Source organism: Moschus berezovskii, chromosome 5 (assembly GCF_049115385.1).
Source record: "Moschus berezovskii isolate FMDL1 chromosome 5, NW_MosBer_1.0, whole genome shotgun sequence".
NCBI classification, from domain to species: domain Eukaryota; kingdom Metazoa; phylum Chordata; class Mammalia; order Artiodactyla; family Moschidae; genus Moschus; species Moschus berezovskii.
In genome coordinates this window covers 22,133,878-22,148,427 of record NC_142464.1, presented here as the reverse complement: position 1 = coordinate 22,148,427, position 14,550 = coordinate 22,133,878, and the positions used below count along the sequence as shown (strand labels likewise).

General features: G+C 38.8%; 1 protein-coding gene and 1 pseudogene across 1 annotated transcript in view; one reads left to right on the top strand and one right to left on the bottom strand.

Annotated features, from left to right (window-relative positions):
- Positions 1-14,550, top strand: part of EGF (epidermal growth factor) — a 97,741-nt gene that overhangs the window by 43,571 nt on the left and 39,620 nt on the right. Inside the window, 3 exon segments of the mRNA XM_088836027.1 lie at positions 5,915-6,040; positions 7,097-7,219; positions 13,642-13,764. Of these exon segments, the coding sequence (XP_088692153.1) occupies positions 5,915-6,040; positions 7,097-7,219; positions 13,642-13,764 (372 nt within the window).
- On the bottom strand, positions 7,917-9,278 carry LOC148777798 (large ribosomal subunit protein eL30-like; annotated as a pseudogene).

The following is a 14,550-nucleotide window of genomic DNA, read 5'->3' as shown; positions in this document are numbered from 1 at the left end:
ATTCTGGATTTTGCAGATTCTATCCCATGGTATCATTTACCATGATTGTGTATAAACTGGTAGTTTTGGCCTAGAAGCCTGATCAGATTCAGATGTTTTGCGAGAGTACTTTATAGGTGGTAGTGCAGGTGGTACTGTGTGCTGCTAGTGACCAGGCCAGAGGGCGTGTAGTGACTGGGTCTCCATTCTCCTTGTGACGCTCAAAGATAGGTCAGTGATTTAGGTGTTACCAGCCTGGTCAGTCCATTGTAGAGTTTCCTCTCAGCCTTTCATATAATGGCTTTAGGAGCTATTGATTATCATTGTCTAGAGCCATTTTTTCATTAGAAGGTTGAAGTAATGACATTCTAATTCTATTACTGCTTTGTTAGTTGGAGAACTTTTCCAATCAGGTATATGATTTCCCTGAGGAGCATCTTTTATTCAAAAAGGTAAATTAAATGCTTGATTTAATCTTTCCCTTACTTTATCTCTTTTCAGAATAAAGGGTTAGTGTATCCTCCAGAGGTGACCTTTTTATTTTTTTTGTAAAACATCTTTATAAATCCAAGGATGTAAAAAATATTTGACATGTTTTTATTCATTGCAGTTATCATTTTCACACTCTAAATTATGCCATCTTTCTTCAAGAAGAGTCATGACATGAGGCAACTAGTGGTGGGAAAAGTGACCAGTAACTAACCCTTAGTGGTCTGCAGTGCTGGGCTGAGGCCGTGTCTGGACTCAGCAGGAAAGAACTCTGGGATCATGTAGCCACTCTCCCTTGCATGGAGAGGAGTGAGGAGCGGCAGTGAGGAGATGGGTGGAGGCCTGCACACCATCATCATGTTGTGGGCGGGCTAAGCTCCTCAGAACCAGGTCTAAAATACAAAGATTGAGTGGGCCTTTAGTTAAGGCTCTTCTGTGAGTGAAAGGCGTTTATTTTTTAACCGCTCAGAGGCTGTTCATTTGTTAACTTTCTGATTCTTAGGTTTAGATGGATAATGATACCAAGTAACTAAATTCTGGCCAAGTGATTTTCTACTGTAATTAGGAATTGCGCTAGCACAGAATAACCTCTCTTGTTTCTTTCTCTTCCTTTTCTATTAACAAAGAACTCCTATATGATACTGTTTGGGAGGTTTTTTGAGCAAGGTGAGTGAGCCATTGATTCAGGAAACTAATGAAATAGACAGTAAATAAATAAAACAAAAATCATGGACATTTATAGAAAAATATACTACGTACATATAATTTACATATTATATAAAAATATAACATCTGTTAATATGTTAATAACTGATATATATCAGTAAATGGTATATACTAATATGTAATATCACTAATATAAATGTGTTTTTCTATAAAACCCATTGTTCTATATGCACACACATAAGTATGCCTGTATACATGTACACAGACGCACATGTTATCTGTATTAAAGAGATGGAGTGTATCACTGAAGACTGGAATTCGAGTCCCAGTCCCACCCCTTATTATCTATATGTGATCCTAAAGATACTATTTCATAATCTATAAAATGAAGACAATAATTGCTCTACACAGCTCAGGGACTTGTTATGAAAATGACATGTGATAATATAAATGCTTTATAAAACATTATTCAATTTTTGTAACCATTGTGGCTGCTAAATATTTAGTTATAAGAATGACTCAAGTGGATGGTTTCAAATGGAAGAGACTGGAAAGGCTTTGTTGATGATGTGAATCTGACACTGAATTTGAGGTTGAGAAAAAGGTGTGATCAGTGGAAAGAAGCAGGCTCGGGAATCCCACGTGTGTTGTTTCAGAACTGGCCCAAGCTAAAAATCTATAGTTTGTTTGGCTGTAGCAAAGCTCATGAGGGCTTGTGTGCTGGACAGTTATTGAAGGCGCAGTTGGGGGTGGACATTAAATTCCATGATTAAGGAGCTTTAATTTGATCTCAAAGGTAATCAGGCTGCACTGCTGAGCTCTGGGAGGGGTGTTATCTGAGGTCAGCAGCAGCATTCTGAGTACTGGCTTCAACCTAATTTGAGGCTAAAACACAGCAGAAGATTAAGGAGATTAAGCAAAATACAGCTCTCAATCCTCTGTTTTGCCACTTCCTAAAATGGCTTTCAGGTGTTGAGTGTCTGAATTCAGGTCACATCATTAGCACAACCATTCAGAGTAGAATAGTGTTTGCTTTTCTCATATGTAGAATATTGTATACTGTTAATAAGTATCAGTAAAACCATCAGCACTGTGGTATAGTAAAAGGAGTACTGACCATCTGTTTGAGTTCTAGCTCTGAGGTTGACTGGATATTCAAGGAGAAACCAGAGAAGGGAGTTAAGTTGCAGGCTTCACTGGCACAGATTTCTGTTCATGTATTCCAGATGTTTGTTGCATCCCTATGTGATAAAGGGCACTAGGTTAGGTGCTACTAGAACTATAAATGCAAATGGGATACGGCACTAGGTTAGGTGCTACTAGAACTATAAATGCAAATGGGATACACGCCATATCTTTAAAAGCTTACTGATTGATGAAAAAGAGATACATATATGCACATACATATACATATATAATTGTGATGATAATGGCAATGTTAATGATGGTAAGAACACACAGAAGAACAAGAGGTAATAGAAAAGTACAAGAAGAAAAGAGGTAAATAACAATGGATCTAGATGAAAGAGCAATTTCCTGTACCCTAGACAATCACTGTTTTCCTCATAAGTCAGTTTGAATATCCCTTAACATTTATAAGCGGTAATTAAGGTTTGAGAATCTTTAAAGATGTAAACTTAGAGGAATTTATGACAAACATCTGATTCTGTCTAGAACCATAATGTTTTTTGAGTGAGAGATTTCAGGAGCTATCTACTTCAACACTTTTATTTCATGGAAACTGAAGTCAAAGAGGTAAAGTAATTTTATATAAAAGGAGAACTGAGACAGAGCTCAGTTTTCCCAGCTCTTAAGTGCAGTGGTCATCTATCGTGCTTGGTTTGGAAAGATTTTTATAAAAGATATTTACAGGAAGCATGATCCCTCAATTTTTTGTTATCTCAAGAAAGTGGTAGCACTTTGGTGCTATTAAAAGGCTAAATCAGACTTTGCTGGATTTTTGTTGATTTTTCACTTGTAAAGAAAGCTGATCACCGAAGAATTGATGCTTTTGAACTGTGGTGCTGGAGAAGACTTTTGTGAGTCCCTTGGACTGCAAGGAGATCCAACCAGTCCATTCTCAAGGAGATCAATCCTGGGTGTTCATTGGAAGGACTGATGCTAAAGCTGAAACTCCAATACTTTGGCCACCTCATGCGACGAGTTGACTCACTGGAAAAGACTCTGATGCTGGGAAAGATTGGGGGCAGGAGGAGAAGGGGACGACAGAGAATGAGATGGCTGGATGGCATCATCGACTCGATGGACGTGAGTTTGAGTGAACTCTGGGAGTTGGTGATGGACAGGGAGGCCTGGCATGCTGTGATTCATGGGGTCGCAAAGAGCCGGACGCGACTAAGCAACTGAACTGAACTGAAATGTTATAAAAAGTACAGTTAAAACAATCAAATGCTCTTTTTTAGAAATTGAAGTAGGTACATTTTGTCACCAATATGTCTTCGAGTTTCTGACTTTAGTCACTTACTTTAAAAGCTGGGGTCATTTGGTTCTTTATTTTCTTAATGAAAATGTTGATATGTGAAGCATGTAGGACCATGAAGAACAATGTAACTAATGTGTAATTGGCATAAAAACTGTGGACAAGAAACAAAGCTTTTGGAATCTATATCCAAAACTATTCCTTGTAAATCTTACCTGACTTAGAAGGTAGTACTGCAGTAGTATTGCTGCTGCTGCTGCTGCTAAGTCGCTTCAGTCATGTCCGACTCTGTGCGACCCCATAGACGGCAGCCAACCAGGCTCTGCAGTCCCTGGGATTCTCCAGGCAAGAACACTGGAGTGGGTTGCCATTTCCTTCTCCAAGCAGTAGTATTAAATAATCAGAAATATTGTGCATTTAACTCTATTGAGAGATCTGAGTAAACAAGTTTAAAATAACCAAAGAAATAACACAGATTAGATAAAAGGAGGTGTTGGTAACTTAGGTGAAAGTGGGGTGTTCCCTTAGCATATTAGGCCAGCGTTTCTTAAAGCGTGCTGTGAAGACTCCTCCCATCAGAGTTGTTCTAGATTCTGGTGAAGATGAGCCTTTCCCTTTATTTATCAGGTCAGAATCTCTAGAAGGTCACATGCCCCCCACAAGATCTCAATGTACATTAGAAACATTTTCAAGTGGACAAGACTATATTTTCAACGCATGATGCTTTGGGCTTCTCAAGTGGCTCAGGGGTAAAGAACCTGCCTGTCAATGCAGGAGACCTGAGTTCCATCCATGAGTTGGTAAGATCCTCTGGAGAAGGAAATGACAACCCACTCCGGTATTCTTGCCTGAAGAATCCCATGGACAGAGGAGCCTGGCAGGCTACAGTCCATGGGGTGTTGCAAGGAGTTGGACACAGCTTAGTGACGTATGCACATGTGATGGTTTGTTGGTCAAGGAATGTGTTTAGTAACTTGAAGTAGAAGGAAAGGGGCAGAGTCAGAGTTAGGTGCCATCATTCTAAGCACTAATAGATGAACAGAGACCAGGGAAACAAACCTACATGGAGGACGGCTTAGGCCTCTCACACTGCTGTGCTTAGGCTCTCTCTGACTTGCTGCTTGTGCTTGTTCCTTTCACAGAAGCCTGGGTTTTCAGTGGTCCTTTTTGTAGGCCCTTGGCTCCTCACATTACTCAGGCTGTCACTGATCTCAGTTATGCCAGGACTCCTGGTCCATGGCCCCAGTCCTCTTCCCCTGCCGTCTCCTATTGCCAGAGCTCTGGCCTCCAAAATGCACCTCAGGCTTATCCCAAAGTATTTCATAAAGTCATTAAAATTGGCAGAAAAAAAAATGAGGAGCAAATTGTGAATTGGGATATATATGTTGCCAGTTTAGCCATGACTCTGATAACCAAATGTACCAAGTTGGCCATTTGTTGTTCAGTGTATTTGGCTAATTTAACCTAAGCACCTACCTCACTGAACAGATTTTAGTACTCACCCTGGCTATTTTATGAAACAAGGAATGCTGGCAGCAGATAAACTCAGAAATTTGAGGATACGACATATGGCAATGGAATATGTTGTCTGAAAGATGCTGTTCTTTACGTAATGACCCTAAACATAGATAAATATATAGATCTGACCTGTAAATATTATGCTTAATGTTTTCTTAATTTTGTACCTTTTTTGCTGCTTAAACAGATACTTCATTTTCAGCATTTTCAACAAGAAACAGCATCAGAAAAACAAAAAACATTTGCGCCTTGTTTTTTAAATAAATACATATATATTTTCATAAAAGCAGGTCAAAAAGATAAAGCTCTTAAGTTGTACTTAGTGTTTATAACCCAAGGAATGACATTTCCATTTGGTTGTATGTCCTAACCTGGGAACTAGGACTTCCCTGTTTGCTCAGACAGTAAAGAATCTGTCTGCAATGCAGAAGACCCGGGTTCAGTCCTTGGGTCAGGAAGATCCCCTCAAGAAGGGCATGGCAACCCACTCCAGTATTCTTGCCTGGAGAATTCCATGGACAGAGCAGCTTGGCAGGCTACAGTCTACGGGGTTGCAAAGAGCCAGACATGCCTGAGCTACTAACACTTTCACTTTGTTCATCCTGAGAGCTACTGTAGGAGGAGTACAATTAGAGAAATAAATGGGCTTTGGAATGCTGAGTAATCTGGGCTATGGTTTGACCCTAGAGCAGTGCCACCACTGTGAAACAACACTCCTGCTGGTGTAGCAGGAAGATTAGAGTTCTAAAGAACCAGGCAGGGATCATGTAGTATCCCTGTCAAAACACACCTCTGCTCCAAATTAACTGTCTTCTCTTTTAGATCAGAAACTCTGCAAATTGAAGAAAGGTAACTGCAGCGGCAGCATATGTGAGCAAGAGCCTAAGTCCCAAGTGTGCACTTGTGCAGAGGGATACACTTTAAGCCAGGATGGAAAGAACTGTGAAGGTAACCTGTGGTGAGCAAGCTCAGCTCAGCTTAGCCAGTGGCTGGTCTTCAGTGGGTCATCAAGAGCCTCAGTGTGAAACCAAATTAAAATTTCCTCATATTTTTCCCCCCAGGAAAGGAATGTTATTCCCCGCCCCCCCAATTTTAAAGCCATTGTAGCACTTTCAGTTCTCCTTTATATCTTCTGTTCCTAGATCAAATACTTTCAGAGGCTACTCAGGGATGAATATAAGGCAGGAATTCTGAGTGGACTCCATGGACCTCTGTGGGTTTGGTTTGATGGTGTGCAAAATGTCAGTATTGTGAAGTTTTTTAGCTGTTGTAAGAGATCCTCAAAGAGTATGTGATTCCCACATGTCATCATGTAACCGTTTGGTCAGAATCTTGAGAGACTGTGCCAGGGCCGGTTATATTAGGCTTTTCCTGTTTTGAGACTCCAGACTCAATGTAATGAACCTAGGGAGAAATGCTGTGTCCCTTCTCCGGGGAGGGCCAGTGAGGTATTGACAAAAAGAATTCAGTGGAATTAGTTGGGATGAGACTTAGGTTAACCCGGGATCTGCTAGTTAATTGTGGCCCCCTGCTTACATGGGACCAGTAGATGAGAGCCATTGCCTAGAACAGTGATCTGGAAGGCTGGGTTTTGGCCAGAGTAAAACTGCTGGGGAATGTTCCCACGTTCAGGTGAAGGGCCCCTGTCAGCATTGAGAAGGCTGAAGAGCAGAGCACGGGATGTCTTGTCCTTGTCAAGAACTTTCCACGGTCCTTCCTTAAATGGCTATATCTTTTCAGAGAAAATAGTGCTACTTTATCCCAAGAGTAATTCTGATATGAAAATCTATATTTGAAAGAATAAATTGTGACCATTTAAATGGTGGCTTTCAGGATAATTGAACTGACTTTCTTTCACTCCTTAGAGAAGCAAAAACTATCTTGCTGCAGTCAGTCACAGCAGGTAGAGGTGCGAGATACCCTACTTATTGCTGACATATTTATGATACTACAATTTATTTTCAAAAATTACCTTCTGACTGTTTTGCTGTTGTCATGGTGTAGATGTCAATGAGTGTGCTTTTCAGAATCATGGCTGCACAGAGGGCTGTGAAAATATCCCTGGATCCTATTACTGCACATGCCCTGAGGGATATGTTCTGCTTCCTGATGGGAAACGGTGTCACCGTAAGTCACAAGTGTTAACTGCTTTATTTCCCTCCATTTTCACTGTTTATAATATGGCTATATGGTCTGGGTTGGTGGCCCTGGCTCGATAGTATGTATCAGAATTAACTTGGAGTTTTATTTTGGATTTTGGTTTGTTTTTTTAAAACATAAGTGACCGGATGCTACCGAAAACCTGTTAAATCAAAACCTCCATTAAACATGTACTTATATATTTTACTGTTTGTTTATCTATATTTTATTATATTTCATTATATGTCACTAAAATCATAGTACACTATTACATCTAAAAAACTGTTTTCAAGTTATCTTAAAAAGATTTTTTAAGTAGTTGATTTGTTTGACTGAATATGCAAACAAGTTCCTTGTGTTCGCTTGATACTCTCTCTTTTACCCTACAGATTCTTTCTCTTCTTTTTTCCCCCTTGCAAGTATTTACTGAAGAAACTATATTTTTTTTCCTGCAGAATTTCTCATACTCTGGATTTTATTGGACATACTTCTATGATGTCCCTGTCCTTCTGAACACTTGTAGCTAGATCTACAGTCTTGATCAGATTAGACTCTGAAATTTTGACAATAATGTTTCATTGGTATGTTTATACTTCCATCGGGAGACACATAACATCTGGTTGTTTCTCTTTTTGACATTTGTTCTAAACTCTGGGCAGTTTTATTGAAGAAAAATATGCACGATTTACTTTTCACCAGTCCATTCTGGCACTCTTCTAGTGATAACAGAATCACCTGGGTCAATAATAGCCAGCGTGCATGTTGCCAACCCTTTTCAGTCGGTCCCCACTCCCCATGAAAGTCCTCCTGCCCAGCATCACAAACGCCAATAGAAAGAGACCTAGTTTGGTTCAGCGGCAAAGGAAAGCCCTATTTGATCAGAGATTGGAGAAATGTGAACTCACCTGCATAGTACTGGCTCCCCCAGTAGGCAGGGCTGATTTATAGGGTTCTCAATAGCAGGGTAACGGGTAGAGTTTCCACTGGGACTCCTGACTGGTATAGCGCTCACACTCCAGCTCTCTCTACTGGTCTTAGGGTTTCTGTACGTGGCCTGTCTCTACCGTGTTGAATTGACATGTTGAACACAGTGCTTCTGCATGTGGTCCCCTGCAGTCCAGGGAGATGCAGTGTCAGGCGTGGTAGTTCTTCACTGGGAACCCTAATAACTCGTGTTGTGCACAAGGCCTCCTATAGGCAACTGAAAAAAAAAAAAAAAAGCTCAAAGAGGTATGTGCTCAGTTGCTAAGTCATGCCTGGCTCTTTGCAACCCAATGGACTGTAGTGCACCAGGTTCCTCTGTCCGTAGGATTTTCCAGGCAAGAAAACTGGAATGCATTGCCATTGCCTTCTCCAGATCTTCCCAATCCAGGGATCGAACCCACATCTCTTGCTAGCCAGGTGGATTCTTTACCACTGTTCCATCTGATAAACCCAAAGAAGAGGTTAGACCTTATTACCTAGATTCTATCTCATCCCCCCCAGCACCTCCAAGGACCCCTGTTGGCTTTGCCAGTGGCATACATACTGTAGATTTTCAACATGCTAGTCCCACCACTCCAGTACTCTTGCCTAGAAAATCCCATGGACGGAGGAGCCTGGTAGGCTGCAGTCCATGGGGTTGCTACGAGTCAGACATGACTGAGCGACTTCACTTTCACATTGGAGAAGGAAATGGCAACCCACTCCAGTGTTCTTGCCTGGAGAATCCCAGGGACGGGGGAGCCTGGTGGGCTTCCGTCTATGGGGTCACACAGAGTCGGACACGACTGAAGTGACTCAGCAGCAGCAGTCCCAATTCATTATCATTGCCACTGTAGTGGTGGCCACCAGTTGTGACCAACATGGTGTAGTACTCTATTTCAGATTTCCATTTGTTTTGGGCATTTGGCATTTGTTGGTGAGGATGACTGGTTTCTTCTTACCTTATCTGAACATTTTCAGAGTCTGCTTGTACCCGCAGCACCTACTTTCCACTTTTTATAAAAAGTTGGAGCCTAGAACTGATGGACTTCAGCAACTTTTTTGTCTTCTTTTGGATCACCATTTTTCTGCCATAGGTGTGGGACTGCCCCCAACCAAGAGCAGCTGCCACAATGCCTGGGAGCAAGAAAAAGCCTAGTCATCTTTCAGGGAATGGTTGTAGCAACCATGAACCCTCATTTCCTGGATCCACTGTTTCATTAAGGGATTTGAATGGTGATATCTAGTTCTTATATTTCTTTTAAATTATTAATTATAATACTTTTATAAAGAAAGTGTACTCTCATTAACTATTTGGTTACTTCAAGGTGTGATTCTTACAGTTAAGGCAGTATAAATCTTGAAAATTTTTTCTTTATTTAGAATAATGGGTTGGTTCTTTAATACCTTTCAAAGGTGGCTGATGGGTTTTTTAATTTTATTTTTTATTGGAGTATAGTTGGTTTGCAATATTGTTTCATTTCAGGTGTTCAACTAAGTGATTCTCTTATACATATATATGTATATGGGCTTCCCTGGTGGCTCAGACAGTAAAGAATCCACTTACAATGTGGGAGACCTGGGTTTGATCCCTGAGTTGGGAAGATCCCCTGGAAGAGGGCATGGCAACCCACTCCAGTATTCTTACCTGGAGAATCCTATGGACAGAGGAGCCTGGCGGGCTACACTCCATGGGATCCCAAAGAGCTGGACACGACTGAGTGACTAAGCACATATATGTATATATCTACATTATTTTTTTAAAAATGCTCTTCTATTATAGTTTTTTGGGTATTGAGATATGAAATACAATGCTCCGTACTTTCTGTTTATCTATTTTATATATGGTGGTGTGCATTTGTTAATGCCATGTTCCCAGTTTATCCCTCCCCACACTCCCCCTTTGGTAACCCTGAGTTGTTTTCTATGTCTGTGAGTCTGTTTCTGTTTTTAAAATAAAGTCATTTGTACTATTTTTTAGATTCCATATATAAGTGATATATTTGTCTGAATTACTTAGTATGATAACCTCTAGGTCCATCTGTGTTGCTAAAAATAGCATTATTTCATTCTTTTTTATGGCTGAGGAATATTCGATTGTATATACATCTCACATCTTTATTCAGTCATCTGTTGCTGGACACTTAGATTGCTTCCATTTCTCGGCTGTTGTAAATAGTGCTGCTATGAACACTGGAGTACATGTATCTTTTTGAACTAGAGCTTTTGTTTTTCCTGGATATATGCCCAGTAGTGGAGTTGTTGAATCATATGGTAACTCTACCATCTGAGCCATGCAAAGAGTTGGACCCAACTGAACGACTAAGCACACACACACGGTAACTCTAGTTTTAATTTCTTAAGGAACCTCCATACTGGCTGCATCAATTTATATCCTCACCACCAATGCTTGTTGTCTTTTCTTTTTGTTTATGGTATCCTTTGCTGTGCAAAAGTTTGTAAGTTTGATTAGGCCCAATTTGTTTACTTTTGTCTTTATTTCTTTTGCCTTAGGAGATTGACCTAAGAAAACATTGATGCAATTTGTGTCAGAGAATGTTTTTCCTGTGTTCCCTTCTAGGAGTTTTATAATGTCATGTCTTATATTTAAGTCTTTATGTTGTTTTTATTTTTGTGTATGGTATGAGGGAGTGTTCTAACTTCATTGATTTACATGTGAACACCACTTGCTGAAAAAACTTGTCTTTTCTCCATTGTACGTTCTTGCTTCCTTTGTGAAAGACTAATTGACCATGGGTGTGTGGGTTTATTTCTGTTTCATTGATCCATGTCTGTTTTTGCACTAATACCACATGGTTTTGATTGCTGTGGCTTTGTAGTATTTTGTCTAAAATCTGGAGGGATTATGCCTTCTGCTTTGTTCTTTTCCCTCAGGACTGCTTTGCCAATTCTGGGTCTTCTGTGTTTCCAAATAAATTTTAGGATTATTTGTTCTAGTTCTATGAAAACCACCGTGGGTAATTTGATAGAGATCACAGTAAATCTGCAGATTACTTTCAGTAGATTGCCCATTTTAACAATATTGTTAAAAGTCTTCCAATCTAAGATCATGGGGTATCTTTCCATTTCCTTGAATCACCTTTGATCTTCTTTATTAATGTTTCATAGTTCTCAGTGAATAAGTCTTTCACCTCCTTGGTTAGATTTATTCCTACTTATTTTTTTTCCCTGATGTAATTATAAATGGGATTGATTTTTTTACTTTCTCTTTCTGATATTTCATTAGTATAAACAAATGCAAGAGATTTCTGTTTGTTAGTCTTGTAACAAATTTATCGGTTCTAATATTTTTTGTGTGGTGTCTTTAGGGTTTTCTATATAAAGTATCATGCTATCTGCACGTATTGACAGTTTTACCTCTATCCTCCCAATTCAGATACCTTTTATTTCTTGTCTGATTGTTGTGGCTAGGACTTCTGATACTGTGTTGACTAGAAGTGGTGAGTGGGCATCCTCTTGTTCCATATTTTAATGGGAAGGCTTTCAGCTTTTCACCACTATACCGGCTGTGGTTTGTCGTATCTATTGAGATATGTTCCTTCTATAGCCACTTTTTGCAAAAGTCTTTATCATGAATGGATATTGAATTTTATCTGTGTTTTTTCTGCATCATGTGATTTTAGTCCTTTCTTTTGATGATGTGGTATATCACATCAATTGATTTGCATATACTGAACCATCCTTGTGACCCTGAAATGAATCCAACTTGATCATGGTGTATGATCCTTTGTGTGTGTTGTGGGATTCAGTTTACTAATATTTTCTTGAAGAGTTTTGCATCTATATCCATCAAAGATACTGGCCTGTAACTCTTTTTTGGTAGTGTCTTTGTCTGGTTTTGACATCAGGGTGATAGTGTCTTCATAGAAGGACTTTGGGAATTGTTTTTGTAAGTATCATTAGGAACTCCTGAATTTTTTACATTTTTTATATGTTTCAATCCAAATGCAATTGTTATGCTTACCAATGAGCAAATTGTTTCCTCTTTGGCTGATGGGAGACTCTCCAAATGGAGTCCAGATCCAGCAGTCTTTGATAGTTTTCTTTTACCTGGCAGGACATAGTTTCCTGTCTTGTCTTGTATGTACTATGTTCTAGACCTAGAATCAGCAATCTCTCAAACTGCTTCCTTTTAATGAGAAATTGTATTTAGGTAACATAATTTGCTACAAAGTTAGTTATTGCTTAGAGGGCTTCTGGGGCATCAAAATTAGGAAAGTACTTTTTAAAAAGAGAAATATGAGTTTATATGGATATTCTCAATTCAAGTTTAGGATTACATACTCAAATAACTTCTTATAGGTTTCTTGTTGAATCTACTAACACAGCTAAGTAGAAACAAAGGTTTAAAATTTTGTGGGAATTCCCTGGTGGTCCAGTGGTAAGGGACTTTGTGCTTCTATTGCCATAGGGCCTGGTTTGGCCCTGGTCTGGCAACTAAGGTCCTAAAAGTCACAGTGTGGCCAAATATATGTATATATATACGGCCTAGTACTGCTTCACAGATGATAAAGTGTCATATGTCTTATCAAATGAGGCACAGAATAAAAGATGAATGGTAATGAATTTCTTTGAAATTACCCACCACCTTTGTGATTGTTTATGGAACTTGCCCTTCTTCTAACACCATATGGTTTACTCGTGAGCAGCTGTACTTAAGTGAATGATGCTAATATGTTACAGAGTTCATTATATGCCAAACAGGACATATATAATCTCATTTGATTGTCCAAACTTCTAGAACTTCTATGGTATATATTTTACATTTTGATGTTTGATTTACTTAGAATTTATATTGATGTGTGGTGTAGTACAGGGATTTAATTTTTGCCCCAAATCTTTACTCATTTATTTACCATTTACTGGATGATATTCCACATGTTCAGTGACTTAAAATAGCTTTATCACATACCATATTCCTATCTGTACTTGAGTCTTTTCTAAATGAACTTTCTATCTGATTCTATTATCCTCATGATCTATTCTTACACATTACCAACTGCTTTAATTATTGTACCTTTATGATACATTTTGATGTTTATTTACTGCCTCTCATTCTCTTCTTTCATCTAACGATAGTCACACAATGTTTTTATTTTTCATAGCCATATAATTTGTTTTCTAGGTGAACTTGAGAATCATTTGCTCAAGTTCAATCTAAAATATTTTGAAATTTTGATGACTAATAACTTAAAAATAATATTTGACAGAAAAGAAACTTTGAGGAAAAGAGTCATTTTTCCAAAATCTGAAGTCTTTCATTAATTTGCTTTAGGTTTGGAATTTTTTATTTTTATATCTCCATTACCATAGTAATTCATACATGTTCAGTCTTTATTTAATTTATTCTTTTCAGGAGATCATTTTTTTGTTAGCAACTGATTTTACCAAATTTCTGAATTTTGACCTTATTTTTCATTCATTAGAGTTAATTTCCTGCCCAAGCAATGTGTCTGAATGCAGTCATGACTGTGTTCTTACATCAGACAGTCCCATATGTTTCTGTCCTAAAGCCTCAGTGCATGACACAGATGCAAAAACATGCAGTGGTAAGCTTGTTTACCTATTGTTTGTTTGAAAACATTTATTTTCTAATTGACACCTAAAAATCACAAGTACTGACTAAGGAAAACAGATTTCCCAACATTATACATTGAAATATATTTACATAATAGATTAGCATATGAATTTAACTATGATTTTTGTTTGTTTCTTATTTTTAGAGAGCATAGTGTAGTAGCTATAAGCCAGAGCTTTGAAGCTAGACAGCTCTGAGGTAGTATTATCAGTTACTAGCAGTGTTGTTTTGGACTAGTTACTTGCCTTCTTTTGGTCTCAGTTTGCTCATCTGTGGAGGTTAATGATACCTGTCTGCTGGATTTGTGGGCCAGCATTAAACAAGATGGTGGATATGGAGTGCTTTGCCTGTTCTGTGTACCTAGGAATATCTCCCTACTTTCATCTTCATAGAGACTTAAGTATGTAAAGCGAAGGTTATAACTCAAAGTTAGCAGATGAGTTACGTGTAACTTTTTTTAAACAAAAAGGGCAAAAGAAGTCAAGAGTCCAAAAACGTGAGGGAGAAAAAAAATATGTTAATCAGTATTCTTGCCTGGAGAACCCCATGGACAGTGGAGCCTGGCAGGCTACAGTCCATATAGTCTCAAAGAGTCGGACATGACTGAAGCGACTTAACATACATGCAAGAAGAATTAGACCAGCTGCTAAACTCATCCAAACATACTACTTATTCCAGCCAGCTACCAGAGCACTTGTTCACAAACTGAGTGATAGATCAAGAAGGCAAGGGTCACTGGGATGTGAAGTTTTAACAT